Here is a 21,312-nt window from a genome sequence, read left to right on the forward strand (position 1 = left end):
CAATAATTATCACCCCACCAAAAAAAATGTGTTTCTGAAACTTTTCATCTTAAAATGCAGGATATGGCCTTTTGGTTTTGTCTCTAAATGTTTGCAATGAGTTGGCCAACGTTTTCAATAGCATTTTGTGAAACGATAGCTCTAAGCTTCCTTTACACTTCCTTACCGATTGAAGGAAGCCATGGGATAGACAAGCCACGTGAATCTCTTTTCCCAGTCTGCATCAGTACTGGAACTATTTTGATCTGTTTTCATTTTTATATCTGGAACCAGTTTTAATTGTTATATATGTGTGCATAGAATCATAGAGTTGGAAGAGACCACAAGGGCCATCCAGTCCAATCCCCTGCCAAGCAGGAAACACCATCAAATCATTCTTGACATATGTATACCTGAAGGAGCGTCTCCACCTCTATCGTTCTGCCCGGACACTGATAGATTATTTTATAGATTATTTTATTTCATTTTTCTGTTGGAAGCCGCCCAGAGTGGCTGGGTAAACCCAGCCAGATGGGCGGGGTATAAATAATAAATTATTATTGTTATTATTATTGTTATTGTTATTATTAGTATATGCCGGATACTGTGGAGCATGTTCTCTTTCATTGTCCACAGCATGCTGCGTGAACGTGTGCTGTCCCCCCTTCTGGGTGCTCTGACACCGCAGCATGGTGTAAATGTTGGATTCTGCCTGTCTGACACTGGCCATAAGGTGACTGCGGGAGTAGCTGAGTTCTTGGCAGCAGTGCCTCAAGGAGTAGTTTAATTGGAAGAAATCTCAGATTTTATATATATATATACAATTAGTGTATGCAGTTTACTGTTGCCTCTTTGTATGCATTTTAAATACTTTTGTATGTGATTCTTTTTCTCACGGTTCTATTTGTAAAATGCCTAATAAAGGTTTGATAGTTATATATATATATATATATATATATATATATATATATATATATATATATATATATATATATATGGCAGCTGGAATTTTGACGTCTGTTCTAAGATCTGATTATTCCTTTGCATCCATAATTTTCCAGCCAAGCACAAAGTCTAATCTACACCATGCCCTTCTCTAGCTCTTTCTCTCCCTCCCCTTTACCTTTTTTGGAAACTGGCAATCAGGGACACGAGAGAAGTATTTAATTGTAGCAGTTAAAAACCTAATAGCCAAAAATGGTGGTTGTCTTTGCTGCTGGCTACCTTTAAGGTAGAAAAGGTGAGTCCTCGGAAAGTACCGGGGAAGAGGTGTGTCTACTTTGAAACCTGATGCCTTCTTCCTGGGCTGGTGTGTGGGCAGAGGAGGAGGGAAATGTGGCTCACTGAGCACAACAACAGCAGACGAGACGGAAACCCACAGGTATTCCTTTTCCTAGAGGAGCTTTCAAGGTGGGGAGATCCCGGAATTGGCTCTGAATCTCCTCTTGGGGGCCCTGAGCACTGGAGGGTTCCACTCCAGACACACAGGAGATGAGCTTCCCCAGGAGAAGAGGCTTCTACAAGCAAGAAATCAACAAGACCGTCTGGGAGCTTCCTAGGAGATATACTTCTCTCAGCCAGGTGGGCTCTGGAGCTTATGGCTCTGTCTGGTGAGTGGCTTTTTTATGGATCCCAGGGCCCTGGGCAGGTGGTGGCAGGGGGTGGGGTGGCGTGGGAGAGAGAGAGAGAGAGAGAGACTGGGGTACAGGACACTGGAAGCCTGGATTCTTGGGAGGAGTCAAGAGGAGGTCCTTCACTCCTCCATTATGGAGTGAAAGCGATTTGCATTTTGGTAAAGGTGCCTTGCTTCCTTCCGTCAACTCATTCCAAGTGTCAGCAGATCAGCTCTCATGAGCTAGACGTGTGGGGAAGGCTCCTTAATGTTCCATTGCTTCACTTCCTGCAAGGCCCCTTGTTGTTAATATTTCAGCCATTTCATGCCTTGGTTCATAAAGCACCAGCGCAAACTGAGAGTTTCCACACCAGAGGGAGATGTTTCAGATATGGCAGGTACAGACAGGCATCTAGACTGCCAGCAGCTTTGCCAGTAGAGATGCATAGCCAATGACCGAGGCTGGTCCAAAGACATTTTGCTGCCTGAGGGGAAACAGCAAATGGTGCCCACTTACCCATCCTGCACCACCGTCAAGGTGCAGAAGTAGACCAATATAGTCAACCAAATGTAATCTACATCAGCCTGTACAGCGACTGGTTGTTCTCCAGATACTTTGGACAGCAACACACATGCTGCCTAGTGGCTAGGAATGATGGGAGTTGTAGTCCAAAAGTGCTAGAGGGAATCCAGTTATCAAAGGCTGATCTACGTTGCTAGGCCACTCACCTCGAATTCTTATATGACCAAAAATATGCCACCCATTCCAAATACCAAAGAACTGAGACAGGGCCAAAACGACCAACTAAAATGGAATAGTAGGCGAAATTATTTGACTATGTAGAATTGGCAAAGGTGACAGGGAAAATTAGGAACCAGAGAAACCAAAAGTTTACCATAGCAAAGAATGGGATATAAACAGATTATATTTAAAAGAACATTGTTCACATATGAAATCTTTGACATGCTTTGATTAACTTCTGCAATGTCATATGCTACAAAGATTATAGATAATTTATGATAAGTTAAATGTGATACAATATGCAGTCAACAAGGAAACGAAGGACCTATGCAGAGGAAGACGGATGTCTCAGTGTATGGAAGAACTTTATTTTATATGTAACATTTTCTTTGTATTTGATTTTTTGTTGTTGTTCTTTTTGTGGTGAATGGATGCAATATTTAAAACCAATAAATATTAAATGGGGGGCGAGGAGAGACAGGGCAGAAACTGAATATTTGTTTCAGGGCACAGGATTAGATAAATATATGGAGGATAAAGTCACCGGTGGCTACTAACCTTTATGGCTACTGTATGTTCTACATCCACTGACAGAGGCATCTTGCTGGCTACTGTGAGAACATCATGCAGGATGAGATGAGCCACTAGCTTGATGCAGTAGGCTTGTCTTACATTCTTATGTATATGCTTATGTATGTTCATGTGTATGTATATGAATATATATATATATATATTATTAGTTTATGCATGTATTTTTGAGCTGCTGCCCTTCACCATTTGGCATTTGAGGCAGCTGCCTCACTTTGCCTAATGGTAGGGAGCATATTAAAAACCATGCCCGACAATTAGAATACAGGCATTTTATGACGATTTACCCCCAGAACTTTGAGCAGGACAGAACTTGCAGTCAGTAAAGAATGGTGTAAAGTCAGACTCTTTCCATGTTACTTATTTAAAAGGGGGGCACATAAGATAGCCAGAGCATATAGAAAAACATAAAGTAAATACAGTGGTACCTCGGATTACAAACTTAATATGTTCCGGAGGTCCGTTCTTAATCTGAAACCTTTCTTAACCTGAGGCGCGCTTTCGCTAATGCGACCTCCCACTGCTGCTGCACCGCTGGCGTGCGATTTCCGTTCTCATCCTTGGGCAAAGTTTGTAACCCGAGTTACTACTTCCAGGTTAGCGGAGTTTGTAACCCGAAGCATTTGTAACCCGAGGTGCCACTGTACATGTTTGGAAATATGCATTGTGCAGGTGGCTTCAAGCCAAGCGTGCCTCCCATAACCTGGAATGGGTCCTGAGACATAAATCCTTCCATTAAATGTTTAATCCTTGCTGGATCCAGGACCCCAATAATCACAAGGGACTCGGACATCATGCAGGCTAACCCCAAACTCACAACAATACTGTTGCCATCTCAGCAAATTGGGGGAGGTTTTTATTTTATTTTAAATTGACTGAAAGGTTTTTGGCTCTAAAATAAAATAAGATTAGTCTGCTGGACCAGGCCATTCCAAACCCAATGGCCCATGTAGCCCAGCATCCTGTTGTCACAGTGGCTGACCAGATGCATGTGGGGAAACCACATGCAGGACCAAACACAAGAGCACTCTCTCAAAGCAGCTGGTATCCAAAGGCATAATGACTTTGACAGCAGAGGCAGAACATGTTTAAAATATCAGAGCAGGCTGCTGAAAGGGACAGATTTCTTGGAGCTCAGCCGCTGCTACAACTTCCTAGAGCCCAAGAATGCCTGCAAAGGGCAGCCATCCTTTTATCACGTATACTCATCAAGTGGAATGAATTTGTGTGTGGTATTTTTGCATTTCTGCTGTGCTGGTTAATAAGCAGGCTATAACCAAGGGTGGATTCATAGTACAGTATTTACATAACGATAGCAATTGCCACATGATAACCCAGTTAAACGTGTGCTGACTTGCTCTGAGCAATGTCTGGTGCGATATGTTGCAGGCACAGGACAATTCTACAGGCAGAGTCCTATGGCTGCATACCATTAAAAAAGTGTTGAACGTATACACTCATATTGCTTATAGGTAATTGTCTGTGTTGATTTTAAAAAAAGAGAGAAAGCTATTAAATCGTTGTCTTAGACCAGGCATCCCCAAACTGCGGCCCTCCCGATGTTTTGGCCTACAACTCCCAGCATCCCTAGCTAACAGGACCAGTGGTCAGGGATGATGGGAATTGTAGTCCAAAACATCTGGAGGGCTGAAGTTTGGGGATGCCTGTCTTAGACCTTTGGATTGCTGAGTACAAAATGGATGAGTCCCAAGTAGCATTCCTACTGTGAGAGCTGGGCAATCCAAATTGAATGAAATAGCACAACTCCCATGCCACCTTATTCTGGAGAGACACCCCCCCCCAATCCTGTACCTTTTGGGGAACTGACTGCTAGCAGAGGAAAGGGAGAAACCTGCAGCAACAAAATTCACCTCTCCTCTTATGCTGTTTATGGAGGCATCAACTGGATCAAAAGCCACCCCAAAGGTTTCCTTAGTATTCACAGTGTAACCTGATGTCTACTCAGAAGTAAGTGCTATTGAAATCAATGAGGTTTACTCCCAGGAAAGTGGTTATGGAACTGTAGCCTCAACCAAGTGACTTTACTCCAGCACTTAGCTGCAAGATTGCAAAAAGTATCACATCAGCCCTCAGTAATGGTTTATTAAATGAAGAATGAGTTTATTGCATGGGATAGAGCATGACTGGCTCATTGGCTGATTGAATCCTTCCTGCATTTGGGGGACAATAATTAGTTGACATGGAACATTGTTGGTATATCTCTTTCCCCCATACCCATTCACATATTGCTTTGTTAAAAACAACAACAACACTTTTCAGTCTTTTTCTTAAAATTGTATCCCAACCTTTCCACTGATAGATTCCCAAGATAGTTAATGATAATAGATGATGATTGTGATAAATAAAGATACAGAATAACAACAAAAACATTAGAACCAGATCAGAGGACACAAACACTTCAATAAAAATGCACATACAATGTGCACATGAACTTTCAGAGACAAAGATGTGTTACTTTGTTATATTAAAAAACAGAAAAAGTGTCCCATGGTATCTTACACACCAGCAGATTTATTGTGACATAAGCTTTTGAGATGCATGAAATGTTATCCTCAGCTGACAGATACAGGCACACAATCCTAAACCCACTTTATAGAGATTGGGAAGAAAATTGATGTGGTTTGCATAATACTTATGCAACAATACTCAAAGCTGAAATGCAGCTGTTCTTCAAAATTCACACTTCTGCAAATTTTAGAGTGCGATCGTCTAACCAAAGAAAGTGTACAAAAATGCATGTATTAGTGAAAATAACATAAAATATGTACTAGAGAAAATTGCTTGCATAAATGTGTGTGATAGTGGTAATGGCTTACAAAAATGTGTTTATTATGAGAAATGTCCACTAAATTGCTGGTGAATTTTTGTGAGGACAAAATTTCAGACTAATGCCGAATTGAAGAAATGAACTAAAGTTAAGTCTGGGAAAATGAGAAACCAGTACTGATGGATTTGCCCATCCATACTTTCAAGTAAACATGCAGAAGCTCTCATAGTACTCCAACTTCATATTCTTCTGGATTTCTCCTGCCTTATTTGCCACAGCTCAGCAATAGATAAGAAGACAGGGGAGAAAGTGGCGATCAAGAAGCTCTGCCGCCCATTCCAGTCTGAGATCTTTGCCAAGCGAGCATATCGTGAACTCACACTGCTGAAGCACATGCAGCATGAGAATGTGAGTAACTCCTTCCCTTTGCTTGCTTACACACAGTTGTCTATGTCTTTCATGCACAGCCCTGGATGGGAGATGGAATTTAATATCGCAATCTATCTCCACCCAAGTTTTGGTAGTCAAAACAAAATCTGACCAAGTATGCAGTGTCAGAATTTGCATGCCCATCAGATTTTTTTAGCCACATTCACCCCATGCTTGTAAAGCAGTATCATGCTGCTTTAAACAGTCATGGCTTCCCCAAAAGAATTTTGGGAGCTATAGTTTCTCTAGGATGCTGAGAGTTGTTAGGAGACCTCTATTCCCCACAGGAGCTACAATTCTCAGAATGCTTTAACCATCAATCTGTCTTCACAGGGAACTCTGGATGCCCACAAGTTCTTCATCCCTGTATTAAACTTTGCTGCTGTACTAACCACATTACTAATTGGCAAAATCTTCATGCAGAGGGGTGGAGAAACCGATATGCCCTAGTCCTTATAGACAATGTAGAGGATGAGGGTAAAAGAGCAAGAGCTGACGATAGGTGACATCTAATAAATCTCCACCCCTGAGCCCTTTTTTCCTGCTTCTCTTCCACATGTCTGATGCACTTAGTTCAAGTGAGCAAATGCACTCTTCTTCAGATCTGCTTAGGGTCTCTAGTACAGTCGTACCTTGGTTGATTAATGCCTTAGTAGTCGAACGTTTGGGCTCCTGAACACTGCAAACCCGGAAGTGAGTGTTCTGGTTTGTGAACATTCTTTTGGAAGCCGAAGGTCCGGTGGGATTTCCACAGCTTCTGATTGGCTGCAGGAAGCTCCTGCAGCCAATCAGTAGCCGCGCCTTGGAAGTCAAACGTTTTGGAAGTCGAACGGACTTCCGCAATGGATTCCATTTGGCTTCCAAGATACGACTGCATAGCAAATGAAGAGGACAGGGAAATTGCAACATCCTACTTCTGGATTGCACACAATGCAGAGATGAAAATCTGCTTTCCTGGTGGGGGGCAGGATGCAAGTTCATACTCTGTTCCCCAAAATGGTAAACATTGGCAATCAGCTATGCTGGTGATACTCTAATAATGTGAGTAACTCCTGTTTTCTCAGCTTCAGGAAAGTTTCGGTTGTTGGGCATGGTCCAATCCCTTTTGCAGGTTTTATTCTAGCATCTGAAAATACACATTCTTTACTATTCCTTTTTTTTTTTAACATAATTTTTATTGGTTTTTACAAATTACAAAAGATGGTACATACATAAACACCTTTTCCACCTTCTTCCCACCCCCCTCCATGGGTCCTCCCCTGCCACAGAAGTATCCCACGCAGGTGATCAGTCAGAAGTGGTCCATTTTATGATTGGGTTTCTGTCCTCCTCCCCCTCCCCTGCCCCCCAAGCCCCCCCCTGCCACCACATTCTTTACTATTCCTGGCATTAGTCCCTAGATTTGGGACTTGCATGAATACTGTACAGCATATAGTATAACATCTAGGTTTCCACCCAATGCTTGAACTGCCATTGAACCATGGCTTTGCTTCTGGTGGGGCACAGAACTGCTCTTCTACAGTGTGTCCTTAATAACATTAAATTCTGTGTTCCCTTTTACTGCAGGTCATTGGGTTACTTGATGTCTTCACTTCAGCTATGACCTTTGATGGATTCCAAGACTTGTAAGTTTGTACTTCCTTCCATAAAATGCTACAAAGTTCTACTGTAGGATTTGCTTCTGGTACAATGTGTTAGTCCGTTGCCCGGTACTACAAAAATCAGCTGAATTCAGCCTGATTCCATTCCTCCTGACGCCTGATTCCATTCCTCCTGACGCCAGTGACTGAATCTAAACCATTGCTTGTGTATACTCTGAAAAGAAGCCAGTATGTACTGATTAGCTTAATTTCCACAGTCCATATACAAGTTGCAGAATTCAGCTTTTCCTGGGCACAGAATTTTATTTCTTCATTGCTGTTTTCATTTATTTAAAAGCATATATAAACCACATAATGTTTTAAAAATCTTAAAGTAGTATTAAAAATAGAATATGTGGCACTCCTGTCTTTGTCACTGTGATCAATGTTGCCATTTCTGATCCTGAAATAGGGGATAGTTCTCAGAAATGCAGGGTCTTAGTGTGTCAGTGACAGTCTTTCTTTGAGATTCAGTTTTACTGTCTTATAGCTACCTGGTGATGCCATACATGCGGACAGATTTACAAAAGATAATGGGACATCAGTTCAGTGAAGAGAAGATCCAGTATCTAACCTACCAGGTGTTGAAAGGGTTGAAGGTAAGGGTATGGAAAAAACTCAGAGTAGGAATTTGTTCCTGCTGAATTTTCCTTCATGTCTCTCTTCTGGCCTAAAAAGTAGATTCTGATGTACTGCACAAACTAACTTCTAAGTTCCTACATTTATAAAATGAATGCCTCTACAAGTCTCCTCGTTATAAGAGTTCACAAGCCTTCAGTCTCCCCATGTTCTAGCTGATAACTTAGCAAGTGGAATAAGGTACATGGGTTATTGATTTTTTAGGACATAGAGGTTAGTAGTATGTGTGATTATAAGAGGCTTTGTGGAAGTCTAGTATATAGCAGCTGAGTTTCTTAGCTCACTATTTCTGTTGGGTACAAACTATGCAGACTGCTTTGATTTTTCTCAGAGCCACTGGGGGCAATTTAATTCCCATCCAAATTGTAAGTCAGCGATGAAAAACTTGTGGCCCTCCAAATGTTGCTGGACTACAACTCCCACCATTCCAGACTCTAATCGTGTTGGTTAAGGCTGATGTCCAAATAACCTATGGAGACTGATTGGTTGGCCATCACTGTTATAAGAGTACAACAAGGGACATTTTCCATTACGCAAGATCCTGACAGATGATTGACTGCTGGGGGTTGGGTGGGAAAATACTTGTTCACAAATGACCAAACATATGTTTGTGTGTTTTCTCTTTTTTAATTGCAGTATATTCATTCCGCTGGAATCATTCACAGGGTATGTGTCCCTTAACTTTCTTTAAAGCTGTTTCTCTTACAGCTTACAGTGCATTCTCCTGCACATGATACCTTTTCTGCCCTCTACCTTTTCAAATTCTCGTTTGATGTATGTTCTTGCTCAAAACACCAGCGAGTCCCTATTCATATGCCAAAGAATAATCAAATGATACCTAATGATATCTGCCTGCCTCTACCAGGGACATTATCCTCTGTCCCTAGAAGCGTCTTAAAAAGGTAAAGGTATTCCTGACCATTAGGTCTAGTCGTGAACGACTCTGGGGTTGCATGCTCATCTCGCTCTATAGGCTGAGGGAGCCGGCGTTTGTCCGCAGACAGCTTCCAGGTCATGTGGCCAGCATAACTAAGCCGCTTCTGGTGAACCAGAGCAGTGCAGGGAAATGCCATTTATCTTCCCACCGGAGTGGTACCTATTTATCTACAGTCATACCTCGGTTTACGATCGCTGCAGTTTGCAATCCGGTTTGCAACCGCCACGGACCCAGAAGTGCTTACATCCGGGTTCTGTGGCGCACGGGTGCACAGAAGCGATCTGCGCAGCTCGCGTGTGCGCAGAAGCGCTCTATCGGCACTTTGTGCACGCGCAGAAGAGGTGCTCCATTTATGACCTGCTTGGGAGGTGACCGGCTCCCTGGAACCAATTGAGGTCATAAACGGAGGTACCGCTGTACTTGCACTTTGTGCTTTCGAACTGCTAGGTGGGCAGGAGCTGGGATCGAACAATGGAAGCTCACTCCGTCGCAGGGATTCGAACCACCAACCTTCTGTTCGGCAAGCCCAAGGCTCAGTGGTTTAGAACACAGCACCACCCGCATCCCTTAGAAGCCTCTTAGCTATGTGGAAAAAACAATTGCTGGTTCTGCCCCAGCAGTGTGTTGCAATAAACCCAGAGCCAATACCATTATCCAGCCTGGTCACATTTGACCTGCCACTATTCTGCCTTAGGGTGGCCTCAGGGATCGCTTCAGTCCATACATCCCTGCCAGGCAACTGCACTCCTCAGATGGGGCATTACTAAGTGTACCACATGCCCCAGAGCTGAGCTTTGCTTGTTCTAGAAATTGGGCCTTTAGTGTTGCAGCTCCAGCTCACTGGAATCAGTTGCCAGCCCAGATTAGACAGACACTTAGCTTCATGACATTTAGGCACCTGCTGAGGTCACTGTTGTTTTCCCTGAGGTGTGACCCAGTCATTTATGGAATATTAATTGCACACCTGTCGGAATGATTTTATTGTTTTGCCTTGATGGCTTCAGGCTGTGAAGTGTTTTGCACATTTGTAAAAGAAATAAAAGAGAAGGCCAGGTTCCTCCACCTTTATCAGAGCTGTGGAGAAGAGGAAACCTCAGGAGGTGTGGCTTGTTGTTTAAGCTCCTCCCACTGTGCAACCTGAAGCAGGTTGCTCGCTTCGCCCTGCTGTGTTGCCGGGTGGAATTTTACTGCTGCTTAGCTGCACTTTATTCAACTCTTACCTCACATACTCCAAGGGCAGGTCCTGGACGCAGAGCTGTGAGGCCCTCTAGCTCCTCCCTCAAAAAATATTTCTGAAACTGCCTGAGGAAAATACATTGCACATCACCTGAAAATACATCACTATGCAGAGCCTCTTCCACACCCTGACGCTAGCTTTCAACACAGAAAGTTTTTTGAAGGGAACCTCTCAAAATGTAGAGAAAAGGTAGGCCTAAATTAGAGGGAGGGAGAGCATTCTGTCACATTAAGCAAGGCTAGATACCTGTCTAGTTTTAAGTGTAGAACAGAATCTTTTACCTCCCCCAAACCACAAAAGTACCTATGTGTCCCACATCTGGGGAGCATTTACTGAGAACATTAATAAGAGAATGTAGGGACAGGTTTTTCATCCTTGAAAAAAGGCGAGACAGATATTTTTCGTTATTAAATTCTACATCTATTTTCAAGGGTTAAATAGGTTTTTTTACAGCACAATCCTTTCCATGCCTACTCAGAGCAGAGTGGGACTAACTTCTAGGTCAGTGCATACAGGCTTGCAGCCTTATAGAACAAACTTATACTCACATTTGGCAAGAGACCAGATATATGCTTCCACCATACGGTAGAACAGCTGCTATATCCAAAGGGTGCTCAACATGGGAAGAGAGTGGGGAAAGACACAACACAGAAAATATGGAAAGGGATGTAAAGTGATTTACAGGTTTCCATAGAACATGAAAAATGGAACAACAAACTTCCTTTTAAATCTGTGTCAGCTCATATGTAAGAAAACTCTCTAAAGCTAACATTATGCTGCTACCTGACCCCAGTAAAGTTAATAGAATTGACTCTTCCATCTCAAATGTGGCCAAAAGAAGGACTTATTTCTTATAAGGTGGTCCTGTTCAGAGATCTATCTTTTTTGGACATAAGCCTTCAATAAAACTGGAGCGATAACACGACAATCACTATACCCTTTCCCACAAATTAGCCTCATTAAATATTTTTGATGATTCAATGAGAAATTTTTTTGCCCAGAGACCTGATAATCTTACTATCAACAGCAGCTACATTAACATGAACAAAATAATTGGAAAAAAGTCCCATTTGAATTTATTGGAAGTTTGTTGCCAAGAAATCTGGTCAACTGCTTTGATGGAAAAATTAACGCGTAAAATGAAAGCATTAAGAAAAGCAAAAGAGTCAAGAGAAATGTGGTATTGTTTAATTGAATTTGCTTCTAGCAAAAAAAACCAGCAACCCTAATTTACTCCACCTTGAACTCATGGTAAAATATGGATAACTGACCTTGGCTGATGGTATTTTCTTCTTTCAGTCTGATTTTCTTCTTCTTTAGCTTTCCCTTCTTTGCTGCTGTTGTCCTGATGGTAACTTTACACTGTGCTCTTGACCTTGCATCAATTGTATGGTAACTTATCCACAATCTGTTATTGCGGCATTACTTTTGTTAGCCTATAAAGCACAATGTATACACTTTTGAAAAAGAACCTCAGGAGGAAACTGGATACACAATAAGTATAGCTGCTGTGTTCGCATTCACATTCAGCTGCGAGAAGTCATATCTCTTTTTTCATAACCACAATTAGAGATGGGTTGGGGCAGTTGGGTCTATTTACTTTTCACAACCTGACATTTCCCATGTTATTATCGGTTTTGTCGCTTATCTGAAAAAGCTGTTGCTATTGTAAACGGAAACATTTATATCTTGATTTTTGAAAGTGCCTAATTCATTGATTTTGATTTAAAGACAAGGGATGCCACTAGCATGCCTGGAAACTCTGCCTGAGCCCAAAAATCAAGAGTCATGCCAATAGGAATACCCACATGTGGCATGGATTGGGGGGAGGTGTTTGCAAATCTGCATGTGCCAAGCTGGGGGGGCGGCGGCGGGTGTCTGTCATATTGACTTGCAGGCTTATTTCCTGGCCTTTCTGTGTTTTGCAGGATCTGAAGCCTGGTAATTTGGCAGTCAATGAAGATTGTGAACTAAAGGTAGGAATACTTTTCAATAGTAAGAGGAATGTAGCATGTAAGATTGGTTTGATGGTGCTTTTTCTGAATCAGCAACCACGTCAAATGTGTGGTTAGTTGGAAGTACATCTGATTGATTTCAGTGGAATTTACCCCAAAGATTACATAAAATTGCAAGTTAAATAGAGACCCAACTTTGAATATCTGTTTATGTATGCTGCTGAATTTGAAGAGGTTCAGAGTGCAAATCCAGGGAAATTCTGGTGTAGTTTATTTATATTCAATCTTTATTGGTTTATAATCAACATAGATATACAAAGAAAACTTAGAAAAAGGAAAAAGGAAAGGAAACACACACACACACACACACACACACACACACACACACAAAAACACAGCACATCACTTACAGATAAAATAATAAAGAAGAAAATACTACAGTACATTGCGAATACACAAAAATATTTTAGCCCCCAGTTTTAGAGTCGCACAATGGCACCTATAATTATTCTCTGTCATCAGTACTGTCTTTCACTGACCAATGGCTTTGGGATGGTAACAGGGACTGACTGACCATCATCCATGCCCCTGATTCATATCAGTTAGGTTCGAAAACCATTTGGAATATGGATATTGACTCAGCAGGATTCTTGAGAAATGTATTTGATCTGGTTTTATGCTGCCAGCTTAAAAAGGAAATTCTGTTAGTTCTTATGTGTGATGGGGAAGATGTTTGTTATCAATAGGACTGCATTGCTTCTAGTGCAGACAGAGCTTTGTGTCCAAGTGATACTGCAGGGTGTTCTGGTGATGCAGAAAAGTCCTAGAAAGAATCATAGAATCATAGAGTTGGAAGAGACCACAGGGGCCATCCAGTCCAACCCCCTGCCAAGCAGGAAACACCATCAAAGCATTCTTGACATATGGCTGTCAAGCCTCTGCTTAAAGACCTCCAAAGAAGGAGACTCCAAAGGAAGAAGTCTTCCCTTTCCTGAAGGGTGGCGAGTCTGTTCTGTGGTTCCTTCATTATATCTCACCATATATATTTTTTGTGTGTGTGTGCTATAGATCTTGGACTTTGGCTTGGCAAGGCACACAGACTCTGAGATGACTGGCTATGTTGTGACCCGCTGGTACAGAGCACCAGAAGTGATCCTGAACTGGATGCATTACAATCAGACGGGTGGGTGAAATTATTTCCTTGTTCAACTGCTGGGGGAACTTTTCTCATTAGAACGTGCGTGTTCTTAGGTGGCTTTTCATGCTCTTAAGATTTCAGTCATAATAATGCCACCTGATAAACAAGTACAATATAATTCCCTTATACCTCCTCCCAAGGGCGTACCCACCACGGGGCAAGTTAGGGCAGCTGCCCTACTCTAGAAGCAGGGCTGGTGGGCAGAGGCGGAGCCCAGCCCAGCGGAGCGCGAGTTCGGCGTTCCCGCCCACTGCGCCGCGCTCCCTGGTTCCCCGCCGCGCTTGGCCTTGCCTGAGGGCGCGCCGGGGAACCAGGGAGCGCGGCGCGGTGGGCGGGAACACCGAACTCACGCTCCGCTGGGCTGGGCTCCACCTCCGCCCACCAGCCCTGCTTCTAGGGAGGGGCACAGCCCGGCGAAGCGCGAGTTCGCTGTTCCCGCCCACTTTGTGGCCCCTCCCCTTCCGTGCCTTGGCCCCTCCCCTTGCCCCCCCCCCTAGTTTTGATCCTGGGTATGCCCATGCCTCCTCCCAGTGCTTTTCTATAAAAAAAATGTTTAGGGGGTACTCTCATTTTGCCTCAAGAAAATCACCATTTTATAGTTCGAATCAGGAAAAATAAATACAGTAAATGGACAAAAGGCTGCCATCAGGGGTAGCAACGGAACTAATGATTCACCGTGCTAGAGAAGAAACTAATTTTTTAAAAAATTGTTTCTTCCCCCGTTAGATTCACAAAATGTTTAGGGGTATGCATATCCCCGCATACCCACGGGGGGGGGGGGGGAAAGCACTGCCTCCTCTGGTTCAAAGATGCACCTGTTTAAAATGTGTACAACCCTATATTACATTGTGAACCGCCCTGAGACCTGCGGGCATAGGGCAGTATACAAATTTAATAAATAAAATAATAAATAATACCGTACATCTTTACTTAGAAGTCAGCCCCACTCTGTCCAGTGGTGTAAATGTGCGTAGGATTGCAGCTTGAACTGATTTTCTCCCCATGAGCTAGTGTTCTGGACCTGGAAGAGGGCAGAACAAGAGTGGAGCACGCCATAAAAAGGCCGTGGCGGAGAGAGGCGGGTTCTGGACCTGGAAGAGGGCAGAACAAGAGTGGAGCACGCCATAAAAAGGCCGTGGCGGAGAGAGGCGGGTTTATGCGTGCAGGGTCCAGGAATGCAAGCCCTGCACAACTCAGGGGTTGACTGTGTGCTGCTCTCTGGTACGCAGGTGTCATGCACATGTATTCTCAGAGAAGCTAACGAGAGTTAGTAGCATCTTAGCCTCAGTTCTGGCACATAAGCACAGGTCTTTCTGATGAAGCTGCTATCCCTATTAGAAAAAGCTTGTGCTGCATTCATGTGCACTAGTCGTTGTCTGCAATCGTCCCTGCACACACTCCACTATCTCCTTCAAGAGAGAGGAAGTGAAAATATTCAGTAAGACCCCAGAGGAGGAATAGGACATGCAGTGGTACCTCATGTTGCGAACGGGATCCGTTCCGGCGGCCCGTTCGCAACATGAAAAGGCCACAACATGAAGTGCCGCATCTGCATGACACAATGCGGCGCTTCTGTGCATGTGCAAAGCGTGATTTAGAGCAGGTTACGGATACGCCGAACCCGGAAGTAACCTGTTCCAGGACTTCCGGGTTCGGCGCGTCTGTAACCTGAAAAGACGCAACATGAAGCGGACGTATCATGAGGTATGACGGTACAAAACATTGTTGCAGGGAATTATTTATTTTAAACCCTTGTTTAACTCACCTCTCTGACCTCCGGAGGTGGTTGATGGCTTACCAAATAATAAAACAAGAGCAACGCAGCAAAATCCTAAGCAGGGCAGCTCTAAACACACTTGCTTGTTACAAAGTGAGGAAAGAAAGCCTCTTTCTCCTCGCTGGCTTCCAAATGCAGCATTCTCAGTCTCCTCCTCCTGTGTTTCTTCTCCTCAACAGTGGACATCTGGTCTGTTGGCTGTATCATGGCAGAAATGTTGACTGGGAAAACTCTGTTTAAGGGTAAAGACTGTATCCTTCTCTAACTATGACCTGTAGGGGTGGGGGTTGGCAGCGGGGGGTGGTTGGGTTATATGTGTTTGTTGAGGGTGTGATGGAGGCATGCGCAAAGCGCCGATAGAACGCTTCTGCGCATGCGCGAGCTGCACAGATTGCTTCTGCGCACCCGCGCACCGCAGAACCCGGAGTAAGCACTTCCGGGTCCGCGGCGGTCCCAAACCAATCGATCGCAAACCGCAGCGATTGTAAACAGAGGTATGACTGTACTCTCATTGAGTTCAGTCAGGCTTACAATGCGTAGAGCATTGTAATATAAGTTGTGTGCTATTACTGTTATTGTTGGTGTCACTGTAAGCAGCCCAAAGTAGCCATTGTACAAAAGATAATATAAAAATGCACAATAATGCGGGGGTGGGGTGGGGAGAATGGAATTGGATATTTCAGATATAAGTTGAGGCTCTGAAACTCAACTTATTACCCAAAGGTTGTAGATTGTAGCCACCGTTACCACTATGAATCAGTAAACGGGAAAGTCTCACCATCTCTTAATCTAGCAAAGATAAAATCAGGGTGGTGGAGGTGAACCTCTATGGAGAAAGAACAAAATAGAAACACATTAATAAATAGATATATAAATGTAACTTGTGCAGGTGCTTTGACACTTACGTTCCAATGTTTGAGCCTTTGTTTTAATAAGCCTTAACTTAGCCTGCCAGATTTAGATCAGCTGACTCAGATCTTGAAAGTGACAGGAAGCCCTGGAGAAGAATTTGTGCAAAAGCTGGAAGACAAAGCGGTAAGAAAATTGCATCAGATGCTTCACTCACTTTTGTGTTTGGCCTCACCCACTATTGGCATATGGTCCCCAGAATGTGGGGCTTGCTCTGTTTCACCCCCATGTGGACTGGATTTTGTGCTTTCAGAGATGCAAAGGGACTTACAGGAGACACTTGCAAAGACTAAAATGCTGTATTGGAAGATATCTGTACCTGTTTGGGATGCAGTGAAATGTAGATCTTGAAACAAAGATTGGCAACCAAAACTCCTTGGGCTAATCATTTGCTGTGTAACTTAGAACACATTGTATTTCTGTACTTAAGTTTACCTAACAGTGCAGTCCTTTACATCTTTATTCAGAGTCTCACAACGTACAGTGTGGCTTACTCCCTTGTAAGCATGTTTAGAATTGCGCCAAATTACTTGTTTGAAGAAGAGAAAGATAAACAGGCGATTATTACATAAAGGGAGCTGCTGGAATTAGGAGCAAAATAGAGGTGGCATTAATAACTGGTAGAATTATTACTGTGTCCTATTTACAGATATGTGGGCCATTGTAAACTACTGCTCAAGTTAAAAGCTGACTGCATGTGTGAGTCTTTGGTTCCCCAACAATAAATAAACTATTTAATATTGCTCCTTACACTTTCCGGTTGTGGGGCATTTGTATGCCTGTCTGAAAGTCTTGTTTCTTTTAGGCAAAAAGCTACATCCAGACGCTTCCCAAGATCCCTAAAATGGATTTATCTCTCCTTTTCCCCAAAGCTAATCCTTTGGGTAAGTAGATACATTTTCCCTGATTTCATAGAACCTGCATTTAGGGAAGGTTTTAATATTTGATGAATCATTGTATTTTAATATTCTGCTGGAATATTATTATTATTATTATTATTATTATTATTATTATTATTATTATTATATACTTCACTTTTAGTTAGGCTGGCCGAGCAAACATTTTTTTACAATAGAGGCAATGGAACTCTGCAGTGTCTTCCAGGGAGCTGGAGTAATCACTATTTTCTGTACTGTTTTGATGATGATGACAAATGAAGGGGGGGGGAAATCCCTTAAAATAGGGTTTTCGGATGCCAAGGACGACAGGGCTCTGGCAATTTCAAAAGTTGTGTTGGATGGGAAAGTTCAGCAGCCTGTCCATGTCATGCAAGCTACACCTTAAAGATGCAGGTTAGCGATTATTCCAAATTGCTCTGTGCGACAAAGGCATTTTTTTTTGTATTCCTGTCATGATTTGGGGGCAGGAATTTACTAACAGGCCCTGCCAGCACAATGACTTTCACTAGCGTTGCAGGGCTTCCCTCCTTGCCTACCCACTGCCATTGACTATGGGGTGGCATCATGAGAACTCCTGGAACCAGAGGCAGACCACCTGGGGGACGGGGCTAGCTGCCTGCAGGGGGCGGGGCAAGCATCCCAGGGGGGCAGCACAGCGATGTCACTCCCCCTCAGGGATGACACCCGGGGCGGGCCACACCCACCGCACCCCGCTTCCTCTGCTACTGCCTGCAATAGCATGTGGGAGAGAAGAGGGCAGGTCGTTCCATCAGGCAACCAGAAATGCTTGCACTAATAGAGCAGTCTGCTTAGCACCGCATTGAATTCTTCCCATAAAATCAAGACAAGGAAATATTTGTGTACGTAGCTGTGAACTGAAGCTTTTGAGCTCTAGAAGAGATGTGCGTGAATCGTCCTTGTTGAATTCCCTCCACTCCTTCCATGTAGGTTGCAGATGAGAAGCAGCACTGCACTTCCAAAACGGGCTGAGAAGTAAAACTGAGAAGGAAACTGTCTTGACAGATTGGTTAACATTTGGGTTTCCTGCCTTCCTGTTTTCCAAGCCTAGTGTAGTTTAGCTGTCTTTTTCTGCATGCGGTTTACCTCTTTTCTGCACAATTTGAGATGAGTGAGGCTGAAAGGGAATTTCAAATGTGAAATAACTCCTTGCTGTTATGTTTTGAATAGTTACCTTAATTCTCCCCACTGGTTACGTCTCCCCACTCCCCACCCCCATTATACAACACTCCCCAGATATGTGATCACATGGGGAAACGTCACACATGATCCATCCAGTGGATCACAGATATAGTCAGCAGAAGAGTTGGGGGAGAAATTGATTCTGCTTGCATTTAGAGGCAAACCTACATAATCCTCACTTTCCAAAACAATACACTAACTGAAACACGGCAATTTGTAAATACTCACACTTCTCCAAATTTTGAGTGACTGTGGACCAGTCACTGCCTCTCAGCCTCACAGCGTTGGAGATAAATAAATCACCCCACTTCACCTAAATTAAATATGGAGTAAAATGCAAGCATGATTTTTGGGGGTAGGGGTTGTTTGAGCCAAACTACTTGGTGATGCTGTAAATCTCAGAATGGTCGGGGGCGGGGAACTGATGTAATTTCATCACTGAAACTAAGTATGTCTGGGACTGTGCAATACTTTGAAGAAGAGAAGACTGAGAGCAGATACGATAGGCAAGTTGTCATATCTGAAGGGCTGTCACATGGAAGTGGGAGCAAGCTTGTTTTTTTCTAATCTGGGGTAGGACCTGAACCAAGGGGTTCAAATTACAAGAAATGCGAATCTGAATGTAAGAGTAGTTCAACAGTGGAACAGAAGGTGGTGGACTTCCCTTCACTGGAAGCTTTTAAGCAGAGGTTGGGTGGCCCTCAGTCAGGGATTCTTTAGCTGTGGACTAGTTGACTCTTGGGGTCCTTTACAATTCTGGAGTCTATGGATGGGCTACCTCTTTTGGAATATGCATTTTCTCTCCTTTCAGTGATGTATGGGACCGCCATCTTCTGCGCTACTTCAATATAATAATGAAAACCATTTTTGGATCTGTCTGATGAGCTGATGCAGTCAACCTATGGGAAAGTGCCTCAGAGGCCAAGCATCCCTTTAGGTTTTTGGCACATTACTCTCTCAGGTTCATCTTAGTCTTAAGCATCATTGCCCTGATTTACCTAGCCCCGTTTCCCTCCTTTCTTGCAGCAGTGGACTTGCTCGACAAAATGCTGCAGCTGGATGTGGAAAAGCGTCTGACGGCTACCCAAGCTCTGGCTCACGCTTACTTTGAGCCATTCAGAGACATCGAGGAAGAGACAGAGGCGCAGCACTCCTATGATGACTCCACAGAGGGCGAAAAGCTTTCGATCAATGAATGGAGAAGTAAGTTTAGCTTGATAGCTTTGCAACCATGAGTGCAAGAAGTCTCTTGGGGAAAGGTAGGCACCTTCTCCACCCTCACATGCTATTTGAAGTCATCTGGCTGCCATGGAAGACCAGCAAGCCACTCTCCCCCATTTATTTCACTTCCGCCTTTCAACAGGCCTCTGACTCCTTAAGAGGAACCTCAGGAGTTTCTGGTTAGCTTCAGACCCAGGTAGCAATGACAGCCAACTGCATCTCCTCATCACTGTGAGGCAGAATTCATCTCATCCACCCTTTCGTCCTAAGGCTGTAGTATGAGGAATCAGCTTGGCATGAGGGTGGTCCTTGGGCTGTTGTGTCCAAAGGACACAGTCAAAATCCAAGTTCCAAATTAGAAAGGGAAGACGGAAAGAAAAGGCAAGTAGCAGGAAATAAACAGCCTAGCCAGACGAAAGAATATAAAAAAAGGCATTGTTGTTTAGACGAGTCTGACTCTTCGTGACCCATGGACCAGAGCACACCAGGCACGCCTGTCTTCCACTGCCTCCCGTAGTTTGGTCAGACTCATGTTGGCAGCTTCAAGAACACTATCCAACCATCTTGTCCTCTGTCGTCGCCTTCTCCTAGTGCCCTCCATCTTTCCCAACATCAGGGTCTTTTCCAGGGAGTCTTCTCTTCTCATGAGGTGGCCAAAAAGGCATTACAGGCCATAAACAGCATGGGTCTCTCATATACATCAGACAATAGTTTTCTACAGCATCCTGTTGAACTTTAAAATTATTTGAGCCAGGACATGGGGGGTGCTGGCCATGGGGAGCTGGATATGCCTGGCATAGTGTTTTCAGCATGTAGGTCAGAAAACTGGAAAACATCCAACAGGATTACAGCCTTAATGAATTTGCTATGCCGAACATGCCTGACTCCATTCACCTACGCGTTTATGCCTTTTCACAACACTCAAATGAATTTTCCCCCCTGTGCTTAAGCAGAATTTTGAAATTCATAATTCCACGTGTTCTCAGGCCTCAAGATTTCTGAAAATTCTCCATTATAGAGTCTTGTATACATCTGAGTTCCTTTTAGTCACCTTTCCCTGAGAATCACTGAGTTTTATGTTGTAAAGTAATGACCAAGTAACCATTAAAATGTTCGATGTACACAGATCGATTGCAAATGCAAACATGTCTTTTGCTTCTCTTTCAAGGACATATTTACAATGATATACTGACATTCAGTCCAATCGTACGGAAGGACTCCAAGAGGAGAAGCGGTATGACATTGTAAGCTCTGTCCTGTCTGATGCTGAGATACCTTTCCGATGAGAAAATGTACATCAATATTTTGACCCCAATAAAGAACAAATGTTATTCAGCATGGGAAAGTATGCAGACGTAGAACACAAGGACAATGAGTGTATAAGGGGAGTTCCAGCTTAGCCGGAAGGCCAAAACTGCACCAGGAACATCTTTCAGTGCCAAAAATTAATATGCTTCTCATTAATGCTCTTTGTGATAAATTGTGAGTTGCACATTTCTTTCTTTTCTTATGCATTCTGTAACTGGTTCTTCACTTGATTAAAAAGGCACCCGTGGATTCCA

At 43.4% G+C, this 21,312-nt stretch overlaps 1 protein-coding gene across 2 annotated transcripts; it reads left to right on the plus strand.

Annotated features, from left to right (window-relative positions):
- Window positions 1-1,276: 1,276 nt before the first annotated feature.
- MAPK13 (mitogen-activated protein kinase 13) lies at window positions 1,277-21,312 on the plus strand. Of its 2 annotated transcripts, none has more exons than XM_035122976.2 (12): window positions 1,277-1,589; window positions 5,988-6,117; window positions 7,705-7,763; window positions 8,269-8,377; window positions 9,054-9,083; window positions 12,520-12,567; window positions 13,615-13,729; window positions 15,701-15,772; window positions 16,477-16,556; window positions 17,236-17,314; window positions 19,556-19,732; window positions 20,919-21,312. In XM_035122976.2, exons 1-12 carry the CDS (start codon window positions 1,471-1,473, stop codon window positions 20,996-20,998), a joined length of 1,098 nt encoding a protein of 365 aa, XP_034978867.1. In that variant the 5' UTR covers window positions 1,277-1,470; the 3' UTR covers window positions 20,999-21,312. The 2 variants fall into 2 exon arrangements, with proteins under 2 accessions (XP_034978867.1, XP_034978868.1); XM_035122977.2 differs by having other exon boundaries at window positions 1,277-1,560.

Source organism: Zootoca vivipara, chromosome 7 (assembly GCF_963506605.1).
Source record: "Zootoca vivipara chromosome 7, rZooViv1.1, whole genome shotgun sequence".
Lineage (NCBI taxonomy): Eukaryota > Metazoa > Chordata > Lepidosauria > Squamata > Lacertidae > Zootoca > Zootoca vivipara.